Genomic DNA, 25,000 nt, shown 5'->3' on the forward strand with positions numbered 1-25,000 from the left:
CCTAGGCTTTTTTCCTATTACCCATTGTGAAAATGAAAATTTGGCATAACACCAGCATTTTAGTAAAAAAAAATAAAAACAATTCATTTTCATGTCCAACTTTAACAAAAATTCTTCAAACACCTGTGGGGTGTTAAGGCTCACTATACCCCTTTTTTACATACCGTTAAGGGTATAGTTTCCAAAATGGGGTCACATGTGTTTTTTTTTTTTGCGTTTATGTCAGAACCGCTGTAACGATCAGCCACCCCTGTGCAAATCACCTCAAATTTACATAATGCTCTCACTCCTGAGCCCTGCTGTGCGCCCGCAGAGCATTTTACGCCCACATATGGGGTATTTCCGTACTCAGAAGAAATTGTGTTGCAAATTTTGGGGGTATTTTTTTCCTTTTACTTCTTGTGAGTATAGGGCAACACCAGCATGTTAGTGTAAAAAGTAAAAAAAAAAATTACAATAACATGCTGGAGTAGACCCCAACTTTACCTTTTCATAAGGGGTAAAAAGAGATAAAGTGCCCCAAAATGTGTTAGGCAATTTCTCCTGAGTACAGAAATACCGCATATGTGGCCCTAAACAGTTGCCTTGAAATATGGCAGGGCTCCGAAGTGAGAGAGCGCCATGCTCATTTGAGGCCTAAGTTAGGGATTTGCATAGGGACGGACCCGGATCCAAGGATTACACTTGCCTCCGATATTCAGCTGTTGCAAAACTCCCAGCATGCCTGGACAGTCAATGGCTGTCCGGCAACACTGTGAGTTGTTGTTTTGCAACAGCTGGAGGCTCCATTTTAGAAACTGTGCCATACCAGACATTTCTCATTTTTATTGGTGGGGAGGGGGAGGGAGGTAAATGTGTAGGGGTATGTGTAGATGTAGTGTTTTACTTTTTATTTTGTGTTAGTGTAGTATAGTGTAATGTAGTGTTTTTAAGGTACATTCACACAGGCAAGGGTTTACAGAGAGTTTCCGGCTGGGAGTTTGAGCTGCAGCGGAAGATTTGCTGCATCTCAAACTTGCAGCAAGAAACTCACTGTAAACCCCTGCCGTGTAAATGTACCCTGTACATACAGCTTTTGCAAAACTACAACTCTCAGCATGCCCTTTGGCTGTCAGTGAATGCTGGGGGTTGTAGTTATGCAACAGCTGGAGGCACACTTGTTGCAAAACAATGAGAGTTTGTTACTTAACTCAGTTTCGCAACTAAAAATGTTTTACTAAAATTTCGTAGGGTACCATAAAAAAAATTATTAAAAAAATACAGTAGTGATGGAAAAATTGTATTTAACGAAATTTATCTTTTTTATAACAAGATTTTTTATTAATTTTTAAACAGGGATCAATTTATGTGGGTAGCGGGGTAATTATTGGGGATTAGCGCTAGCTGTTTTGGGGCCTAACGCTAAACTCCAGTTTAGTAATGGACTCTTTCAATAAGATGGCTTCCACTACTAAGCCTGAAAATTCAATTTAAAAAAAACACGACACATTGGAAAAATTATTTTATTTAAAAAAATACTCCCCCACAGCCCTCGTTAACCATTTTATTAAAATTTAAATCCAGTTCATCCGACATAATCCGTTGAATCCGCCATAATCCTCTGCATACACAGATCTGAAACAAGAAGAAAAAAACCCACTAAGAAAATGGTTAGGAAATTTTTGGCACTCTCCGCTGGGGAGAGCGCCCATAATGCAATGTTTTCCCAAACAGGGAGCCTCCAATTGGGGAAAAACTACATCTCTCAGCATGCCCAGACAGCCTGGCTGTCTGGTTATGCTAGGAGTTGTAGATTAGCAACAGCTGGAGTCTCCCTGTCTGGGAGGACACTGCCAGAAGGGTCTGTTCACATCATACAAAATGGACAATGTGAACAGAGCCTCACACCCATACCAGCCTGGCTCTCGTCTGTAGCCCCGCCCCTAATTACATCATCCCTAGGGGCGGAGCTACATGGACAAGGCGTGGACAGGGAGAGAGGGAAGTAAGCGGACCTCGTCTTCTGTATACACTATATACAGTTATTCATAGATAGGAGCAGGGAGTCCTGTCAGTCTGGTGACAGGATTCCTGGCTCCTGTATAGTATACACGGTTACACTATGCACCCTTGTTTACTATACAGCCGGGGGAGGTGAATAGTGATGCTATACATCACTCCTCATCTCCTAACACTCTGTGGACTGGGCGCTCAGCATCCGACCCACGGAGTGGTACCCTGAAGGCAGTGAGAAAACTGCCTCAGGGTACAAATTTGGCTGTTTCTACACACCAAGAAAAATGCCAGAAAAATTGCCAAAACGCAGGGACAATCAGTGGCAGTTTTCCTGGTAGTTTTTCCTGGTGGGAAAAAAAACCTCATTGGAATGCTAGCCTAAAACCTGCCTAAGTGTCACTATATTTACACAGTGCTCTCTGCTGACATCTCTGTTCATTTTAGGAACTGTCAAGAGCAGCATATGTTTGCTATGGGGATTTCCTCCTACTCTGGACAGTTCTTAAAATGGACAGAGATGTCAGCAGAGAGCACTATGCTCCTGATGTCAGCAGAGAGCTCTGTGTTCCAAAAAGAAAATAATTTCCTCTGTAGTAATCAGCAGCTAATAAGTACTGGAAGGATTAAGATTTACTAATCTGTTTAATTCTCTGGCACCAGTTGATTTAAAAAAAAAAAAATTCCACTGGAGTACCCCTTTAACCCCTTAACGACAATGGTCGTAAATGTATGTCATGGTGCCGTGGTACTTAACGTACCATGACGTACATTTAGGCGCTGCCATGACCGTGAGCACCGGAGCGGTGCTCGCGTCATGCGTGGCAGGTCCCAGCTGCTATCAGCAGCCAGGGACCCGCCGGTAATGGCAGACATCCGCGCTTGCGCAGATGTCCGCCGTTAACCCCTCAGATGCCATGATATATACAGATCACGGCATCTGCGGCAGTGCGGTACTTGGAATGGATGATCAGATCGCCGTAAGCTCTGCTGCAGGGATCCAATCATCCAGCCTGGCGGCCGGAGGTCCCCTCACCTGGCTCCGGCTGTCTCCCAAGGTCTTCTGCTCTGGTCTGAGATCGAGCAGACCAGAGCAGAAGATCACTGATAACACTGATCAGTGCTATGCTGTATGCACAGCACTTAACAGTATAGGCAATCAACTGATTGCCATAAATAGCCCCCTAAAATGTAAAAAAGTAAGTAAAAAAATGTAAAATAAAAATGTACAAAACAGTGAAAAATCCCCTCCCGCAATAAAAAAGTAAAACATCCGTTTTTCCCATTTTCCTCCCGAAAAAGCTACCGCAGGGATCCGATCATCCAGCATGGCGGCCGGAGGTCCCCTAACCTGGCTCCGGCTTTCTCCCAGGGTCTTCTGCTCTGATCTGAGATCGAGCAGACCAGAGCAGAAGATCACCGATAACACTGATCAGTGCTAGGAGGCAAGGAGGAAAAAACGAAAATGCAAAAAAAAAATTGGTCTGGTCCTTAAGGACAAAATGGGCCTGGTTCTTAAGGGGTTAAAGACCTTTTGTATTATGGTTGTTTATTTATTTATTTTTTAAATTTTTATTTTTCTAAATAAACAGCTCTTGAAAATCTTATCACTAGGGGTCCCCATATCTACTGGAACACAAAACAGTCCTGCAGCAGCATCAGCTTGTCCATGAGTCATGGACAGGATATCACTCATGTACAAGGCTGCATGAGCAGACGTACCAATCACCTCCCACCACCACAAGAAGGGAAAGACCCCCTTCCCTTAAGAGGATTTTTATAATAAATCTAGGCGATCGAGGCATAAAAATGAGTTGGTCAGGATAAGGTACTGAGTAACATGTTATTATTTTTTTGTTTGGGGTCTTTCAAGTATGCTTTAATGATGAAGAGATGTTCTGTCATTGAACACTAGTGCTGCTTTAACATTAATATTGAGTATAATGTATAGAGCGACGGTGTGGGGGGGGATATCGGAAGTGGAGTTGTTTGCACCTTATTGAGGTGAATGAAGAAATATCAACTGCACTGGATTTCCCTGATCTTTCCACTTCCTCTCTGCATATGGAATAACTACTATAACTTTGATTCCTTGCTGTGTGCATAGTCATTGTGAGCAGACACCCTAGTGTGTAATGCGACTAAAATGAATCAGAGATAGCAAACCTTTACGAGACAGCATGTGTGTAAATAGGCTTTGTTCTCTAGCCTAAAGCAGTTTTGCAAGTCACAATGATCTGCTTATAAGAACAGGAGTTCCTGTTACTCCTTCAGATTTTGTGTAAGAAGATCAACTTTTTCCTTGAGCAACACGCTTCTCTGTAAGGAGAACTGCTGAGTAATGCAAAGTTTTTTTTTTACTACTTGTAGCTGATGCAAACCTGGGGAATTTGCATCATCACTAGGCAGCAATAACCCGGTGTGACAGCAGCCTAAATGCTGTACAAATCATCAAACCCATGAGGAAGCTGACTTGGTCTCCAATGATAGGGCAGAGAGGCAGCAGGTGTTACTGAGCAGCTACCAGTTGTAGAAAGTTTACATTACAAATCATATTGGAGAAGTAAAGACAACTTTTACCTGCACAGCACTTTATCTCTGTCTCACTTTGATGCCACAGTCCTTTCAACCATGTATAAGAAATCTGCCGAAGTGGCCATGATATCCAGAGGAAACTGCTTCCTTGAGAAGGAATCACAGGACATGTTACCATCAAAAAAGGACAAAGAACAGGACAAGACAGGAAAGGTGGTGCTGAAAAAAAAGGTGACCTTGCTACGAGGAATCTCTTTAATAATCGGAACTATCATAGGAGCTGGGATTTTTATCTCCCCTAAAGGAATCCTACAGCACACCGGCAGCATTGGAATGTCCTTAACGGTTTGGACTGCGTGTGGCATTCTTTCTCTTTTTGGTAAGCACCAGCTTGCAATATCTATGATTATGTTGTACATGTGAACTATTACTGCACATATGTCATTGGGAATCTACTCAACCTAACATTCAGTAACTCTGCTGTAATAAAAAAAAAAGTCATTTGCAACTTCTAGTAGCCTGAAGGACATGAAACAATGTAATATTTAGTGACTTTAAGTGACTTTAGCTAATCCTATTACGCTTTATATTTTATTTATACAATGATTAAGTTATGGTTAATTGAATTTCTTTTGCTTCGTGTTAATATCTTGTTGAATTAATTTCATGCCAGATGTTCGTGAGATTGACAAATCCATAGGGACGGCCTTTGTGTGAGATGCATGTGTTCATATATATATATGTAGAAGAGTGTGTGTACATCTGTTCCTTACAGTGTGAACTGCTATTAGTGTGACGTATGGAGGGTGTGTCAGTAAATACTAGCTCTTACCTTTGTTATATTAACCCACTCCTTGCCAAGTTCTTTAACTGCAGTCATTCTAGAAATTTAGTTTGAAGGTTCTTTATGGGGAGAAAGAAATAACACTAGACATGCTGTGTAATTGTGTGTACCTACAGCAGATTGTGTATTTACCTGTAGTACGTTAGTATCCAAAGGATAGGGGATAAGATGTCTGATCACAGAGTTCCCCTGCGGCCATCCATTGAATAGGGGATAAGATGTCTAGGGGCAGAGTACCCATTTAAAAGGCATAACTGGCTAATTGGTGAGGGTCTAACCCCATGGATCACCATTTATAGCAATTTTGGACTTCATTTGTACACCAAGGGGGAGATTTATGAATATGTGTCTGTGTTCAGCCACTTCACAGGCTTTTTTATTTCTTTTTTTGCTGTGTTTAGGGATTATGTACGCCATATTTATCAAAAAATGAAATATCGCCTCAGAACTTGCTGTAGGGTGTAATTTTTCTAAGGTAAGGCAGAGGTGGTATGGATTTGCGTTTTTTTAACGTTTGCGCCGAATTTCAGCCAATGAAATGTCAGGATGGCAACGATAAATCCCCCCAAGTGAATGAAGTGGCAGTCTCATGCTAGGTTACCATTCCATTGCTTCCAAATGGGACTTCTTGTCAATTCCTAAACTTGCCCTATGTGTGGAAGTCCCATTTATAGTAAATGGTGCTGTGGCCAGGCATGTGTGCTGCCACTCCATTCACTTGGGGTATTGTACATTGTCATGCTTAATGGAGGTCTCAGAGGTTGTACACCATTCATTCAACTAGATATCCACTAACATTTAATCTTGGATAACTCTTGTAGTTATGAATTTTTGAAGTATTTGTATATATATTTTTTTATGTTGAACATTTCACGGAAGTGCTGTAATTCAAGTTTATATTTTTATTTTATTGTTGTCTCTGACTTTTCCTAAAATTCCATGTGGCACATGGTCTCCAGTGGGCATGGCTATGATGGAGTGGGTAGGTTGATAGCATTCTTTCAGTAAATGTCTTCTACATTGCTCTCCAACCACCCAATGCAGCCGTGGATTAGCCATAGCCATGAGGGAATGTATGTCAGACAGTGATGGATTTAATGGACTGCAGATAATATATACAGTGGTCCCTCAACATACTATGGTAATTCGTTCCAAACGACCCATTGTTTGTCGAATCCATCGTATGTTGAGGGATCCGTGCAATATAAAGTATAGGAAGCTGTACTCACCTGTCCCCGCCGCTCCGGACCAGGTCCTCATCGCTCCCGATGCTGTCCCAGGGGCTCCCGATGCTGTCCCGCTGCTCCGGTGTCTTCTTCGCGATCCTCCGGCTTCTTCCGCATCTTCTGCAGGGTCCAGGCCTCGCTTTCTGGTGACGTTATTACGCTGCTGCGTCGGCGCGGCGTGCGTAGTGACGTAACAACAACGCAGGAAAGCGAGGCCCAGACCCTGGAGAAGATGCGCAAGACACCGGAGGATCGCGAAGTGGACCCGGAGCAGCGGGAATAGGTAAGCGAACCTGCCAGGGATGCTTAAACTGCTATCCGACAGCAGCTTAAGCATTTTGCGCTGTCGGATAGCAGTTAATGCGATGGCCCCGACATATAAAAGCATTGTATGTCGATGCTGACATCGACATGCGATGGCCTCTGAGAGGCCATCGTATGTCGATTTTATGATATGTCGGGGCCATCGCATGTCGGGGGGTTACTGTATACCAAAATAAAGGAAACCAAATGTAGTCAAAGGCTATGACAGAGTATACGCTATGGTATAAGTCTGAATACCTTTTGATGATAATCTGACATATACCGGTAATGGAGAGCACTGATGTGATGCAAATAGGACTTATACTGATACAAGCTCAGACTATTTTAAAATTCACAGTACCGTATTTATCAGGGTATGCCACTCACCGGCCTATAACACGCATCCTCATTTTACCAAGGATATTTGGGTAAAAAAAGTTTTTTACCCAAATATCCTTGGGAAAATGAGGGTGCGTGTGTGTGAATGTGTATACCCCGATACACTGTTTATGACCCCGCAGAAGCCCCAAGGAAAGGCAGGGGGAGAGAGGCCGTCACTGCTGGCTTCTCTCCCCCTGCCTTTCCTGGGGTCTAGAGCCCTGCTGCCGCCGCTTCTCTCCCCTGGCTATCGGCGCTGCTGCCCCTTCTCTCCCCCTGGCTATCGGTGCCGCATTGTTGGCGCCGATAGCCAGGGGGAGAGAAGCAGCGCCGGCAATGGGGCAGCGGCGCCGATAGCCAGGGGGAGAGAAGGGGCAGCGGCTCCCATTGCCTCCCCCATCCCCGGCTGTATAATTACCTGTTGCCGGGGTCGGGTCCGCGCTGCTTCTGGCCTCCAGTGTGGTGTCCCCTGAGTCATTGCACCGTGCCGTGCAGCGCATAGCAACGACACAGGGGACGCCACAACGGAGGCCAAAAGCAGCGCGGAGTGGACCCCGGCAACAGGTAATTATACAACTGGGGATGGGGAGGCAATGGGGCAGTAGCGCTGGCAATGGGTGCCGCTGGCCCTTCTCTCCCCCTGGTTATCAGCGCCGCTGCCCCATTGCCGGCGCCGCTTCTCTCCCCTTGGCTATTGGTGCCGGCAATGGGGCAGCGGCACAGATAGCCAGGGGGAGAGAAGGGGCAGCGGCATGGATAGCCAGGGGGAGAGAAGCAGTGGCAGCAGGGCTCTAGACCCCAGGACAGGCAGGGACAGAGAAGCCAGCAGCGACGGCAGGTCTCTGCACCTGCAAAAGCCGCTGCAGTTCATTGATTTAAAGCGCCCGCTTTAAATCATTGAACTGCAGCGGCTTATCGGCATATAACACGCAGATAGACTTTAGGCAAAAAAATTTAGCCTAAAAAATGCCCCACAGCATCTTCTCCCCCCGTTCTGCCCGACATCCAGGGATGGGCAGAGCGGGGGGTTTCCATGGCAACCCCCCGTCTGCCACTGCCATTGGTCAGTACTCTGTGCTGACTAATGGCAGGGGATAGGAGGAGGTTGCAGCACTGCAACCTCGCTCCTATCCCTTAGGATGATCAGGGCTGTCACTGACAGCTCCGATTATCCCTATTTTTCGGGCAATCGGGTCACCAGAGACCCGATCAGCCCGGAATAGCAGAAAATCGCATGTCTGAATTGACATGCAATTTCCTACGATCGCCGACATGGGGGAGTCTCAGGACCCCCCTCGGCGATGTGCCGGGATGCCTGCTGAATGATTTCAGCAGACATTCCGGTCCGGTCCCCAACCGGCTAGCCGCGGGGACCGGAATTCCCACGGGTGTATCAATACGCCCTCAGTCCTTAAAGACTTTAAAACGGGGGCATATGGATACTAGTCAGCTGATGATAGGGAGCCTGTCTGCTTCAATGGGTGGAGAGAGCAATCTGCAAGTAATGTAACAGCTGGAGGCACTCTGATTGAAAACCACAGGTCTGCAGCTCATTTATGTTTCAATGGGTGGGGTAGCTGATGTGTGGGAAGGAGGAAAATGGTATCATGGGATTTGTGGGCAAACAATAAAATTGAAAACAGGAAATACAAATTCGGAGAAAGCTAGCCACAGTGTTCTGGTAATCTCACAGCATAGCCATTTAGCCCAAGACAAACGCAGATCCTTCCAAAGCATTTCCATTACTGTCTGCCAGATACGTACTAAAATCATCTTATGCTGGATAACCCCTTTAAATACATAAGGGGAATCCACACGTAAAAGGAGGAGGGTATATTTAAAAGAAGAAAAACTACCACGAGAGGACATCATTTTAAATTAGAGGGGCAAAGGTTTATGCAGTAATATCAGGAAGTATTACTGAGAGAGTAGTGGATGCATGGAATAGCCTTCCTGCAGAAGTGGTCGCTGCAAATACAGTGAAGGAGTTTAAGCCTTTATGGGATAAGCATTAGGCTATCCTTCATATAAGATAGGGACAGGGACTATTGATAAGATTCAGATTTTTGGGCAGACTAGATGGCCAAATGGTTGTCAACTGCCGGCACATTCTATGTTTTTATGTTTCTATATACAGTGACCAAATAACAGCTCCAGCTACTTTAATCCAATAAATGGGATATACAGCATCCAAAGAATATGTAACTATATTTTGTATTGAAATTCCATTTGATAACAAGCCATCTAAGATGTCCCCTTTAGCAGAGGAAGTTTATTTGGCCTTTTTGACCATAAATGTCTCACATCCCTGAAAGTCAACCAAATGTATGCATACTTCATGGGACCCATGATACCCCATCAGTTGACCTAGACACTTGACTCACAGTACTGGTCTATGGTCCAGGGACAAAATCACACCAAAATGAATAATATAGACCTGAAATAAAGCCTTGGTTCACCCAGGGCTGGATTAAGAGCATCATGTGCCTAGTGCTAAAGATTTTGATGAGCCTTTTTATAGAAATATAGAAAATGAAAACAGAAAGGCATTGTAATAATGAATAATGTGAACAGAGCCATCCTTACCACCCTGGCTCTTGGTTGTAGCTCGGCCTCTAGAGACGTCATCACTAGAGTTGGGGCTACACTGGACCAGGAGGGTAAGTGGACATCTCTGTCCACAGTATACATATACAGCCAACTATATAGATATCTGTATACTATATGCCCCCCCCCCCATCCCCAAGGAGTTAATTAGTGCATAAAGTGGCACAGCTATAAGAAGATATGTCATTCAGGAGCATGGAAAAGCTATTCACACTTAGCTTTTTCATGCTCCTGAGTAGCATATACGTTTATAATAGCTGATCTGTTAAAAGCAGAGATGTCATTCAAGGGCATAGAAAAGCTAGGTGAGAAATTGTCACCTAGCTTTTTCATTCTCCCGAATGCCATATTTGCTTATAGGCATATTTGTTTATTACAGCTGACCTATTATAAGCAGATATAACATTCAAGAGCATGAAAAAGCTAGGTGAGAAATGATTGCCTAGCTTTTTCATGCCCCTGAATACCATATTTGCTTATAGGCATATCTGACCTATTATAAGCATATATGCAGTTTAGGATCATGGAAAAGCTAGGTGAGAAATTGATGCCAAGCTTTTTCATGCCCCTGAATACCATATTTGCTTATAGGCATATCTGTTATAATATCTGACCTATTATAAGCAGATATGCTGTTTAGGATCATGGAAAAGCTAGGTGAGAAATTGATGCCTAGCTTTTACATGCTAAATAATGTCATATTAGCTTACAGGCACATGTGTTTATAATAGATGACCTATTAGAAGCAGATATGCCATTCAGGAGCATGTAAAAACTAGGTGAGAAATCGTCATCTAGCTTTTCCATGTTCCAGGATGGTATATCTGCTTATAGGCATATCAGCTTATAATGGCTGACCTATTATGAGCTGATATGCCATTTAGGAGCATAGACAAGCTAGGTAAGAAATTGTCACCTAACTTTTCCATGCTCCTGAATGGCATATTGGTTTATAATAGCTGAGCTCATGCTAACTGATTTACCTAGTGTTTGGGACAGAATCCTCATTGGGTCTGTCACAGAAGCCACTGTGGTCTTGAATCACCAAATTTCTCTGGTAGTGATGAGTAGAGATGTCGCAAATTGTTCGCCAGCGAACAGTTCCCGGCGAACCTAGTCTAACATCTGCTTTAAGGACAGCACCCAAAAAAGCCCTTTTTAGGGCTCAAATATCAGTCCCTATGTCTTGCAACAGCTGGAGGCACCCTGGTTGGGAGGGAACCGCTGGTTAAAAGGGGTACTCCAGTGTAAAACTTAAGTTCCTTCAAGCAACTAACTACAGTATTAAAAGGGCTATAAGTTCAGTCCGTGTGTCTTGCAACAGCTGGAGGCACCCTGATTTGGATAGAACCGCTGGTTAAAAGGGGTACTCCGGTGTAAAACGTAATTTCCTTCAAGCAACTAACTACAGTATTAAAAGGGCTATAAGTTCAGTCCGTGTGTCTTGCAACTGCTGGAGGAACCCTGGTTGGGGACCTCTGCTTAAAAGGGAAACTCCGCTGGCAACCTTTTTTTCTCATTGTCACACTAGTGCAAATAACATTTGGTGTGACAGTTGTTCAAATAAAATAAAAAAAATACCTTTTTTGGCTGTGAAATAAAACCAGTTCTGCCTAAAGGGGGGCTCTAACTATGTGCTGCCTAATATGGGGGAATCTATGTGCTGCCTAAAGGGGGGCTCTAGCTATGTGCTGCCTAACATGGGGGAATCTATGTGCTGCCTAAAGGGGGGATCTAACTATGTGCTGCCTAAAGGGGGGATCTAACTATGTGATGCCTAAAGGGGGGATCTAACTATGTGCTGCCTAAAGGGGGCTCTATGTGCTGCCTAAAGGGAGGCTCTACCTATGTGCTGCCTAAAGGGGGGCTCAAACTATGTGCTGCCTAATATGGGGGAATCTATGTGCTGCCTAAAGGGGGGATATAACTATGTGATGCCTAAAGGGGGGCTCTATGTGCTGCCTAAAGGGGGCTAAAACACGGTATTCCAAAGAATTTAGGAATAATAGGTGATTTATGCCCTTTATGGATTTAGGGTACATTCCCACACGGCGTATTTGCTGCGTATTTGCTGCTGCGTATTTTATTTTCTCTGTTGAAGTCAATGGGTAGGAAAATACGCAGCACCAAATACGCAGCAAATACGCAGCAAAATATGCCGTGTGGGAACGTACCCTAAAACCAGACTCTGCATCAACTATGTAATTTTCCATGGGAGTTTTGCCATGGATCCCGCTCCAGCACGCCACAGTCCAGGTGTTAGTCCCCTTGAAACAACTTTTAAATCACTATTGTTTGCAGAAAGAGTCCCTGTGGGTTTTAAAATTCACCTGCCCATTGAAGTCAATGGCGGTTCACCCGGTTCGCGAACATTTGCGGAAGTTTGCGGTCGCCGTTTGTGAACCAAACATTTTATGTTCGCGACATCAGTAGTGATGAGCGGCTTAGGCCATATTCGAATTTGCAATATTTCGTGAATATTAGGATGAATATTCATCCTATATTTGCGAATTTCGCATATTCGTTCACTTCTTTTTCCATGCAAAATTTGTGATAAAATTTGCACAATGCGCATGCGCGATTATATCTTTCAACTAACTACTTTCCCATTGGTTGCTAGGGATGTTGCTAACCTCTGACAACTGTATTTGCATCCTTTTCATTGGCCCACAAACTTAAAGAAGGGAGGGATCAGTGTCCTCTGGAAGTGCCGATTTGCATATTCGCCTTCTTTGGACCACAAGCCGGAAGCAGGGAGGGATGATCACTTTTTATTTACACAGTACACATCATTGTGATGTGTACTGTGAAAAAAAAAGAAAAGGATATTCGTCATAACAAATATAATTTGCGATATTCTAAATATTTGCAAAATCGTAAAGTGCCGATATTCACGAAAAATATTCAAATATTCGCGCTCAACACTACTCTCCGGGCTCTACAAGTTAACATTTCTAATTGTGCACATCACCAGCCAGGCTTGCCATAAGAAGTTTTGGGGACCCTTACTGCTGGAGGGTTCTTATACATGCTCTTACCAGTCCCTATTGTGTACGTATAATGTTGCAATTTTGCTTTACCCCCACTGTATGCACAACATTTTTCGTAAATATAGTTGTCTTAGGGCATGCTTTCTGTGGTAGTCATATTGGGGGTACATACAATGTATTTAAAAATAAAATCTTATTTTTGTTTTTGTGCTGTGTAGGGTGTGGATGTGACTAGTGTATAAGAAATGATGTAAGAGCGGAATAAAGAGTGCAGCTCTGGAGGTGACTGGAGGATATGACATAATGTAACAGTAGAATAGTGAGTGCAGCTCTGGAGGTGACTTGGATGATAAGACAAGATGTAATAACAAAATAGTGACTGCAGCTCTGGAAGTGACTAGAGGATAAGACATGATGTAACTGCAGATAGTGACTGCAGCTCTGAAGGTGACTAGAGGATAAAACATGTTGTAACAGCAGAAGAAGGAGTGCAGCTCTGGAGGTGACTGGAGGACAAGACATACTTACACACACATACAAGACATCCTTTATACACATAGCTTACTTGCCTGCATCTTCCTGTGCACAGTGTTGTAGGACCTACAACATCATGTGAGTCACAGGAAGGTCTTTAACCCCTTAAAGGAAATCTGTCATCAGAATCACCCGCACTAAACCTGTTACACAGGCTTGTAGTGCGGGTGATCCTGATTAAAACGCTTCTTACCTGGTTAAAAATGGTTCAGCGGTTCTTCAGATATCTATATTTTTAGTTTTCTGTTATTCCCTGGCTTGGGACTCAGTGGGAGTTGTTATCATCTGGAACTCGGCCACACGTCATTCTAGCTGGGCGGAGCTGCCGTCCGGCTCATGAATATTCATGACCTTATCCTCGTAGTCTAACTCCTTTTTCAAGGTCTGGTGGGGAGGACCGCGCATGAGGATAAGTTCATGAATATTCATGAGCCGGGCGGCTCCTCCGCCCAGCTAGAATGACGTGTGGCCGAGTCCCAACTACATGCAGGAAAATGTATACGTTTAAAAATGTCATCTTCTGACCCCTATAACTTTTTTATTTTTCCACGTATAGGGCGGTATGAGTACAATTTTTTTGCGCCGTGATCTGAAGTTTTTATCGGTATGATTTTTGTTTTGATCTGACTTTTTGATCACTTTTTATTCATTTTTTAATGGTATAAAAAGTGACCAAAAATGCGCTTTTTTTGACTTTGGAATTTTTTTTGCGCGTACGCCATTGACCGTACGGTTTAATTAATGATATATTTTTATAGTTCGGACATTTACGCACGCGGCGATACCACATACGTTTATTTTTATTTTTTTTGCACTGTTTTATTTTTTTTATGGGAAAAGGGGGGTGATTCAAACTTTTATTAGGGAAGGGGTTAAATTACCTTTATTAACACTTTTTTTTAAAATTTTTTTTTGCAGTGTTATAGGTCCCATAGGGACCTATAACACTGCACACACTGATCTTTTACACAGATCACAGGCGTGTATTAACACGCCTGTGATCAGTGTTATCGGCGCTTGACTGCTCCTGCCTGGATCTCAGGCACGGAGCAGTCATTCGCCGATCGGACACCGAGGAGGCAGGTAAGAGCCCTCCCGGTGTCCTGTCAGCTGTTCGGGATGCCGCGATTTCACCGCGGCGGTCCCGAACAGCCCGACTGAGCAGCCGGGTCACTTTCACTTTCGCTTTAGAAACGGCAGTCAGCTTTGATCACCGCTTCTAAAGGGTTAATACCACACATCGCCGCAATCGGCGATGTGTGGTATTAGCCGCGGGTCCCGGCCGTTGATGAGCGCCGGGACCGACGCGATATGATGCGGGATCGTGGCGCGATCCCGCTTCATATCGCGGGAGCCGGCGCAGGACGTAAATATACGTCCTGCGTCGTTAAGGGGTTAACCCATTAAAGGGGTACTCTGGTGAAAACCTTTTTTCTTTTAAATCAACTGGTAGCAGAAAGTTAAACATATTTGTAAATTACTTCTATTAAAAATTTTTAATCCTTCCAGTACTTATTAGCTCCTGAATGCTACAGAGGAAATTCCTTTATTTTTGGAACACTGATGACATCACGAGCACAGTGCTCTCTGCTGACGTCTCTGTCCATTTTAGCAACCATGCATAGCAGATGTTTGCTAAGGGCAGCATGGTGGCTCAGTGGTTAGCAGTGCTGGAGGCTTGGGTTCAAATCCCACTAAGGACAAGAATAAATAAAGTGTTTTATTATTATGTCATCAGAGAGCATTCCAAAAAGAAAAGAATTTCCTCTGTAGTATTCTGCAGCTAATAAGTACAGGAAGGATTAAGATTTTTTAATAGAAGTAATTTACAAATATGTTTAACTTTCTGCCACCAGTTGATTTAATAGAAAAAAGGTTTTCACCGGAGTACCCCTTTAAGGACCCGGGGTTTTTCCGTTTTTGCATTTTCGTTTTTTCCTCCTTACCTTTAAAGGGTACCTCTCATCAAATAAACTTTTGATATATTTTAGATTAATGAATGTTGAATAACTTTCCAATAGCATGTTAATGAAAAATACGCTTCTTTCTATTGTATTTTTCCCGATCAGTCCGTCAGCAAGCATTTCTGACTCATGCTGGAGTCCTAAACACTCAGAGCTGCCAGCCTGCTTTGTTCACGGCCAAACAGGCTGTGAACAAAGCACCCTGGCAGCTCTGAGTGTTCTCCTTTGTGAACAAAGCAGACTGGCAGCTCGTAGTGTTTAGGACTCCAGCATGAGTCTGAAATGCTTGCTGCCAGGACTGGTAGGGAGACCCCTAGTGGTCATTTCTTCAAAGTGGAAAATTAAATAGAAAGAAGCATATTTTTTAATAACATACAATTGTGAAGTTATTCTGCATACATTAATCTATAATATATCAAAAGTTTTTTTGATGAGAGGTACCCTTTAACAAATCATAACTCTTTCAATTTTGCACCTAAAAATCCATATGATGGCTTATTTTTTGCGCCACCAATTCTACTTTGTAATGAAGTCCGTCATTTTACCCAAAAATCTACGGCGAAATGGAAAAAAAATTCATTCTGAGACAAAATTGAAAAAAAAAACACCATTTTGTAAATTTTGGGAAAAAATTATACCTTCTCTTTATTTTGTAGATCCATACGATTAAAATGATACCTTACTTATGTAGGTTTGATTTTGTCATACTTCTGAAAAAAATCATAACTACATGCAGGAAAATGTATACGTTTAAAATTGTCATCTTCTGAATCCTATAACTTTTTTATTTTTACTAGTATGGGGCGGTATAAGGGCTCATTTTTTGCTCCGTGATCTGAAGTTTATATCGGTACCAATTTTGTATTGATCGGACTTATTTATTTTGGACTTTGGAATTTTTTCACGCATACGCCATTGACCATGCGTTTTAATTAATTATATATTTTTATAATTCGGACATTTACGCACGCAGCGATACCACATATGTTTATTTTCATTTACACAGTTTTTTTTTATGAGAAAAGGTGGGTGATTCAAACTTTTATTAGGGAAGGGGTTAAATGATCTTTATTCACTTTTTTTTCACTTATTTTTTGCAGTGTTATAGCTTTCATAGGGACCTATAACACTGCACACACTGATCTTTTACATTGATCAGTGTTTTCTCGTTATAGAATGGGAGCGGACTCAGGACGTACAGGTACACCCTGGGTCCTTAACAGGTTAACCCCACCTATGCTTTGCACAGGTGACAGATTCCTCCTTGTACCTGGGGGACATGCTCCTCATACTACGCCCCTGATATTAAGGGGGGAGGGTGGTGGTAGCAATGAGCCCCTTAATTTTTTTTAAATCAACTGGGCCCAAAATGGCTGTACGGCCTGTACTGCCCTAATGCCATTCCTGGAACCAGCAGGCTTCCATTTAACAGCAGGGCAACGAGAAGACATACAGCAGTGTACAGGATGCCCATTTATCACGTTACCTGTCACCTGAGCCATGAGTTTTGCAAAGGGTCAGCCTGGGTAATCTTTGCTTGCAGCGCTGGCTATTTGATTATTTTAGTCAGTGTTCTTGGGTGCAGGCCGGCAATGGTCTGCCTATGTGGGCCTCTTTTCCTATTTCAATGTAGGGGCCTGGAGCTGCAGCTCCATACACCCCTACGTTAATCCAGCCCTGGGGTCACCATTAGGAATTTCAGGAAAAATTTGATTCGTAACAAATGCGAACATCACCGCAATTCAAGCGCGCATATCAGTTCATTAAACTTAATTTAGTGCGGTCCAGGCTTCAGGGGCTGGGCATCTAAAATGGCAGATCCACATGTGAGGACATGGGGCAAGGAAACCTGGGAATGCGGGAAAACCCTGAATCAAATGCAGCATGCAGCCTATCAGCAGCCAGCCACCCCTGTGATGTCACAGCCCTAAATAATCGTCAGCCATCTTGCGGCCAGTCACATCAGTGTTCTATTACAGTGAGAAAGGGACAGACAGCAGTGTGTGTTGCACAGAAAAGCATGTTTACAGCTGCGATTCACCTCCCAGTTACATCAGCGTTCTATTGCAGAGAGAGAGAGAGAGAGAGAGACAGAGAGCAGTTTATGTTGCAAATAAACACATTTTACAGCAGTGATTCACCTCCCAGTAACATTAGCGTTATATTGCAGAGAGAGAGAGAGAGAGACAGACATAGAGCGGTGTGTTGCACAGAAAAGCTTTTTTACAGCAGCGATTCACCTCAAGCAGAAATCCAGCCTAGAAGCAATGATATGGAAGGTAGCGAGATTGAAAGAGAAAGTGCAACTTTGGGTGTAGTACACAACTTTGGGTGTGCTGCAGCACTGGTGTGTACAACAACTGAAAAGCTAATAGTAGCCAGCCAGTTAGGGTGAGCTGAGCAATAAAAGTGTATTGTCCTCTATTAAGTGTAACCTGTACGTACATCTAAGTGGTGTACCATTTTGTTCCTGTTAAAGTCTTAATGGCCTAGATACTATGAAAGGCCAAGCAAAAGTTTACACCTGCTGGTGTTGTAGACAAATACTGTTTTTAAGCATACTGGAGCGCATTGTCCTCCTCTCATAAGTGCATACAACATACGTACATCTAAGTGGTGTACCATTTTGTTCCAGTTAAAGTCTTAAGGGCCTAGATACTGTGAAAGGCCAGCCAAAAGTACACACCTGCTAGTATTGTAAGAAAATACTGTTTTAAGCATACTGGAGCGTATTGTACTCCCCTCTTATACACACTAATTATGTCAGGCAGAGAAGTACCAGGACGTGCATAGAGGAGTGGAAGAGGCCTAAATTCATCAGGCAGAAGTTGCAGAAGACTAGGGGCGACTGGCAGCAGGAGTCGTAGCGAGAGGTCTGAGCTCCCAGTATCAACTTGCGGTCGTGTCTCGACCAGCATCCCATCTGCCATTATCGATTGGTTAACACTGTCATCCACTTCATCACAAGTGACATCTGACACCCCTAGACAACAGTCGGTGGGTTCAGTTGGCATGGCCCGGGAGCAGTCCCTGTCCTCCCATTGCCTCTGTCCTATGCTGTTCCCTCCCCCACAGAAATATCTTATGCTGTTGGTTCAGCTCCACTATTTAGTGAGGACAATCTACTAGAGGACGGTCAGCAGCTACTGCTCAGCCAAGAAGTGAAGGAGACATCCTCCATTAGGCGGGAAAGTAGTGATGAGGAGAGTGGCATGGGAGGTAGTGTTGCGAGCGTTCATGCTCCTGAAGGACATACTGTTGAGGAACCTGTTGAGGACGTCAGTGACATGCAGACACAACTCGATGATGATGAAGGCGATTGCACTTGGGAGCCTGGTGCAGAAGGGGCATCATCATCATCAGGAGAAGAGGGTTGCAGGTTGCCCGTGAGGCAGCAGATGAGCCAGCAAGGTGGTAGCATGATTGGCAGTCAGCATGGTGGCATGTTAGTGGAAAAGGGGTTACCACAATACTTACCACAAGTAAGTATTTAGGATATGCATTAGCTAAAACTTAACTTTTCTTAGGATAAAATATATGTACCCAAATAATTTTTTTAAATCAAACAAAAGGAAACCATGTGCCACCTACATCACAAAGTATTAATGTGATGCACAGACCTCTAAAAGGTGGAAGAGTGGTTCATTGTAACAGCTGGGGTGAAAACTTCCCCTGTGAGGCCCAACTCTCGCATTATTAATTCCCTTATTGCCGCGCACTTCAGGCTGTGTCATTCAGCACTATATGGTCTGCTTTTGCTGCCGCCAACTCCAGGCTGAGTCATTCAGCCACTATATGGTGTCCTTATGCTGCCACCACCTCCACGCTGTGTCATTCAGCCACTAAATGGTCTCCTCATGCTGCCTCCACCTCCATGCTGTGTCATTCTGCCACTATATGGTCTCCTCATGCTGTCAAAACCTCCACGCTTTGTCATTCAGGCACTATATGGTCTCCTCATGCTGCCGCCACCTCCAAGCTGTGTCATTCAGCAACTATATTGTCTCCTCATACTGTTGCAACCTCCAGGCTCTGTCATTGTGCCGCTCTGCATCAGTGATTCTAATAGTGATGCCTCTAATCTGCATGTCATACTGAATAACAGTCTTATTTCACTAACCCAGCACACACCCTTTGTGTGTTACAGCAAGGCAAAGTGTTCTGCATCCCTATTGGGGCACTCTGTAGGCCCGAAATAGCCATTTTTAATACAGTTTTGCTGCAAATAAATTCGGACAAACCAATTTTTTTCTGAAAATTTGGCAAATCGGGTGAATTTAATTTTTCCAAAAATTCGCTCATCTCAAGTCACCGTGTTTATCATACAAGTGCTACAGTATATGAAAACTGATGCCATAATTCTCCTAAGAGGATTTCTCCCACTCTTATTCACATGTACAGCATGAACTCTTGTAACTCCTCTTAACCTGATTTACAACTTAATACCTGTACAATGGGAAGTGCTATATTCTAAATCATGTTCCTATGGAGATTATGCATTAAATACATAAACCTTGAGCAATTATTTACTTTATGTTAAAAAGGTTTTAGGGTATTTCTATAGCATTGACTAATGCCAAACTTTATATTCAAGTCTTGATAAGTAGTGGCAGTGAATAAAAGTTTTCTTAAATTATTATGTATGTGTCTATACAAGAAAAACAATCCTTCAGCTTGTATATGGACTATACTGCATATGTCCATCAAGCACAGGTGTGTGTTCACTCAGCTAGTCCAATCCACTATTCCTTTTTTTTGCCAAAAAGAGGATAAAAACATTTTAAGTTTAAGGGCATTTATTTAGGACATATGTAGAATCAGTACATTTTTTATTGGGAATATTAGAAAATTGTGATTTTATTTACTCTTGAAATAGCACCAAGGATTTGAAAAAGGACAGCAAGAAAACCCAGATTATGGAAATAGCATTCATGAATGTGGCAATGATGACTTAAAATTTTAGCTGAGGTGGGCTGTTTAACAGCAGTGGCCTATTCATTTGAAGTCTAGACTTGTTTTAATTTCACAGCCTTTTGAAGCCATTCACTTTCACACAGCTATGCAGAGGCGGCTCTGCTTTTCTGGGTTGATGCATCTGAAGCCTCTGAGACAAGTTGACCGAGTTGATTAAAAACACAGACAAAGTCTTGATCATTTGCAAATTTCAATGCTCACTTATAAAACAGGGCTAATAGGAGAAAGTTCAATTAAGTTTTGTGTTTTTGACAGTTTTTTCAAACCTATTATTGTTTTATTTTTATAAGTATAGGTTCACATCACGTTCAAGCTCTATGTCATGGTGTACATTGGGATGCCGGAAAAATGTGATGCCAACACACACTTTACTGTCTACTAGTGACTACGTTTGTCCTGGACCCTTCATTAACCCTTAAGGTAGAAAACAATAACTTCTTTGTTTGGTTCATGATGTGAAGTAGTCCTGTCTTCTTCCTGTAAAAAAAGGAAATCATTCTAAAAACAAAATAAAAAAATAAATTTTGGCGCACAGATTCTGCCCTGGAAACTCTGTGGCAGTCGGCAGTTAGCACCAAACTAAACAAATATCCGCAAAGCAAAACTTTTCAAAAGTTTACTTATCTCTATCCACATTATGATCATTAGCAGTCCAACTTCAGGTAGGGTTAGTATTTAACTTCTCAATAAGAAAGTAATTGAACAACAATTTGTGTAAAATGATCTTTAGCATTGAAGAAACCACTTCTATTCAAGTGTTTAATGAACTCACACCTGTTATAAGAAAAATAGCACTGCTGCTGCTTAAAAGTGCACAGGAACACAGAATATAGTGAGTGGTCATACCTATAATTGTAGCAACTTAAAACTTAACCCCTTAAGGACCAAGGACGTACCGGTACGTCCTTGGTCCTGCTCTTCTGATATAACGCGGGGTTACACAGAAACCCCGCGTCATATCATGGCGGGCCCGGCGTCATAGTGAAGCCGGGACCCGCCTCTAATAGCGCGCAGTGCCGATCGCGGCGCCGCGCGCTATTAACCCTTTAGCCGCGCGCTCAGAGCTGAGCTGCGCGGCTAAAAGTGAAAGTGAAAGTTCCCGACTAGCTCAGTCGAGCTGTTCGGGATAGCCGCGGCTAATCGCGGCATCCTGAACAGCTGACAGGACAGCGGGAGGGCCCCTTCCTGCCTCCTCGCTGTCCGATCGCCGAATGACTGCTCAGTGCCTGAGATCCAGGCATGAGCAGTCATGCGGCAGAATCGTTCATCACTGGTTTCTTATGAGAAACCAGTGATCAACATAGAAGATCAGTGTGTGCAGTGATATAGGTCCCTATGGGACCTATAACACTGCAAAAAAAAAGTGAAAAAAAAGTGAATAAAGATCATTTAACTCCTCCCCTATTAAAAGTTTGAATCACCCACCTTTTCCAATAAAAAAAAAAACACAGTGTAAATAAAAATAAAAATAAACATATGTGCTATCACCGCGTGCGGAAATGTCCGAATTATAAAAATATATCTTTAATTAAACCGCTCGGTCAATGGCGTGCGCGCAAAAAAATTCCAAAGTCCAAAATAGTGCATTTTTGGTCACTTTTTATATCATTTAAAAATGAATAAAATCAATAAGTCCTATCAATGCAAAAATGGTACCGTTAAAAACATCAGATCACGGCGCAAAAAATGAGCCCTGATACCGCCCCATACACGGAAAAATAAAAAAGTTATAGGGGTCAGAAGATGACAATTTTAAACGTATTAATTTTCCTGCATGTAGTTATGATTTTTTCCAGAAGTCCGACAAAATCAAACCTATATAAGTAGGGTATCATTTTAATCGTATGGACCTACAGAATACATATCAGGTGTCATTTTTACCGAAAAATGTACTACGTAGAAACGGAAGCCCCCAAAAGTTACAAAACAGCGTTTTTTTTTCAATTTTGTCTCACAATGATTTTTTTTCCCGCTTCACCATAGATTTTTGGGCAAAATGACTGACGTCATTACAAAGTAGAATTGGTGGCGCAAAAAATAAGCCATCATATGGATTTTTAGGTGTAAATTTGAAAGAGTTATGATTTTTTAAAGGCAAGGAGCAAAAAACGAAAATGCAAAAACGGAAAAACCTCCGGTCCTTAAGGGGTTAAAGAACTGCCTCTGACTCATAATTTAACAACTGGAGATTAAATTAGATTAGATAAGATTAGATTAAATTCTTTATAAAAGAACTCCGGGATACAAAATGTATCCCCTATCCTAAAGATAGGGGATAAGTGTCAGACCTGTATGGTGGCCCGGCTCTCCTCCTGAATGGGGCGTGTCTACCATTGCACAAGGCGGCGGCTGAAATGCTCCCTTAATGCAGCTCTATGGGAGTGCATGAGATTGCCGAGTGCAAATATTTCAGGCTTTAGAAGTTGAAGGTTCATTATACAAAGCACTTACTGTATACAGTTATTTTAACATTTATTTATTTTTTGCTATTGCAAGTCATTGTATAGCATTAGGATATGGAATTACTTATTTACTGTTGGGGATTTTTCTGCCTAAACCTCAACCAATCCTCAAAAAAATAAAAAATAAATTAATAAAATAAAAAACAGCAGTGCTTGTCCAGGGCACAAGTTCTTTCAAAGGCTGCAGTACCTCGACATTTACTTGCCTTTGTGCAAGGACAGGGACAAAGTAATTTCTGTTCCTTTTATTGTAAGGATTTTTTCTAGGATTAGGTGAATGAGGTCATTCTGTAGTTTTCAGTTTCCATAGATTGACAAATTATGCAATATCACCTGTTATGGGGAGAAATGTGTGCATATATATATATATATATATATATATATATATATATATATATATATATATATTTAAAGCTCAATGTGTGTTCATATGTTTTTTTTTTTTTTTTCTTGTCTTAAGTCCTATGCAAGTCTATGGAAATGTTTATTTCAGCATAACTTCCAAATGGCTCAAGATATTTTGATGAAACTTGGTACACATGTTACAGGTAAACAATATAGAAGATTTAATTTAATCCTAACCCACTCCCTTATGCTAGATTAGGGGATGTTCTCTGAAGTCCTATGCAAGTCCAGATCTTGTTACTCTTGGGCTGCAGAGATTGCCCATGAATTTTAAATATACTGCCAACTGTCTGGCAGGAAGGCACAGAAAATAGTTAGTGCAGGTTAATCTGCACTGAGAGATTTTGTTTGGTCTTGTTTCTATGGTTATGCCTGTCTGCTGAGACTGGTCAGCTTACCTTGATCAGAGCACCTGTTCTGGCTCCTATATAAGCTGGCAGTATGCTCTCACACCTTGCCTGCTAAAGAGCTCTGTGTACTCCTAGCTAGCATTTATATTGTATCTGTTATATCTGGCATTTTGACCGTTTGGCTTCTCCTGGCTGACTCTTCTCCTGACTTTGCAAATTGGCTTATCTGTAACCTTTTGGTATTGACTCGAGCTGTGGACAGCTATTTCTTGTGTGCATGTTTAGTTATATTTCTGTCTGAGTTATTCCATTCTGTGTCCCGACCTACATCTGCATTATAGTTTATTATTGAGACTGGACTGCCCTCACTTATTGTAAGTAGGGACCGTCACCGTGATTACGTGCCCGCTACCTAGGGAAGGTATGTAAGTAGGCAGGGATAGGGGGAGTGGGCGAGAATAGTGTGCACTCCTTCCCAGCCCATACGTGACAGCAGGGGTTAGGGATATTAGGAAAGGATGTGAGGATGTAATATGAGGACAGGATGTGAGGATGGGATACGAGGACGGGATATGAGGAAGGGATATGAGGTCAGGATATGAGGAAGAGATATGAGGTCGGGCTATAAGTACTGGTTATGAGGACAGAATATTAAGACAGTATATGAGGATAGGATATGAGGTTGGGCTATGAGAATAGGATATAAGTATGGGATATGAGGTCGTGATATATGGGCAAGGTAAATACAATGTCAGGATAGGAGGAGAGGAAATGAGGATGGGATATGAGGATGGCATTATGAGGATGAGAGTGTCATTTTTGCTTTATTGTCTTACTTAAGGTTTATGTAGGAAGACTATATATAGTATAATGTGTGTATGCATTTAAATATTCATGTTTGTATCCGTATTATCTATTTGTTTATATATGTATGTTTTTGGACCACAGACTTTTGGCATTTCTACTTTGAAAAATGTTCTACTGGGCCCTTTGATTGAATCCCTGGATGTCAGGATTGCTTTTACATGAGTGCATTAGAAGGTGTATTTGTCTGGAATTGATTTCCTCAAGTTTAAGTATTTGGCTAAATAAATCACAACAATGTAAAATATTTGTGTTATTTCTCATATTTTACTAGATTTCTTTCTGTTTGAGACTTGTTGAGGGTTAAATGTTTGTTAATTATATTCTAATATGTAAGACAACATATTTCAAAAATAAATTACTTTTTGTCACATCAGTGTAGTTGTAATTGTCAACTCTTAATTCTTTGTAAATTCAGTTATGCTTATCGCTTGGCAGATCAATGTCACAATTTAATTTTCATATCCCTTACTCTGATGCTTATGTTTCCCAGATACATGCCATTGATCTCTTACTTAATGTTCCTTCTAATTCTCAGACCTTTACAGTTTTAACTGTGTGCAATGAAAACT

At 42.3% G+C, this 25,000-nt stretch overlaps 1 protein-coding gene across 2 annotated transcripts in view; it reads left to right on the top strand.

The window, feature by feature from the left end:
- The first annotated feature begins 4,423 nt into the window (after positions 1-4,423).
- The window catches only part of SLC7A11 (solute carrier family 7 member 11), a 290,966-nt gene continuing 270,389 nt past the window's right edge, over positions 4,424-25,000 (top strand). For both annotated transcript variants that reach the window (XM_056563367.1, XM_056563370.1), the window contains exon 1: positions 4,424-4,906. In XM_056563367.1, the coding sequence (XP_056419342.1) occupies positions 4,624-4,906 (283 nt within the window). In that variant the 5' untranslated portion in view covers positions 4,424-4,623. The remainder of the gene's footprint in view (positions 4,907-25,000) is intronic.

The sequence above is a fragment of the Hyla sarda genome, chromosome 1 (genome assembly GCF_029499605.1).
Source record: "Hyla sarda isolate aHylSar1 chromosome 1, aHylSar1.hap1, whole genome shotgun sequence".
NCBI lineage: Eukaryota > Metazoa > Chordata > Amphibia > Anura > Hylidae > Hyla > Hyla sarda.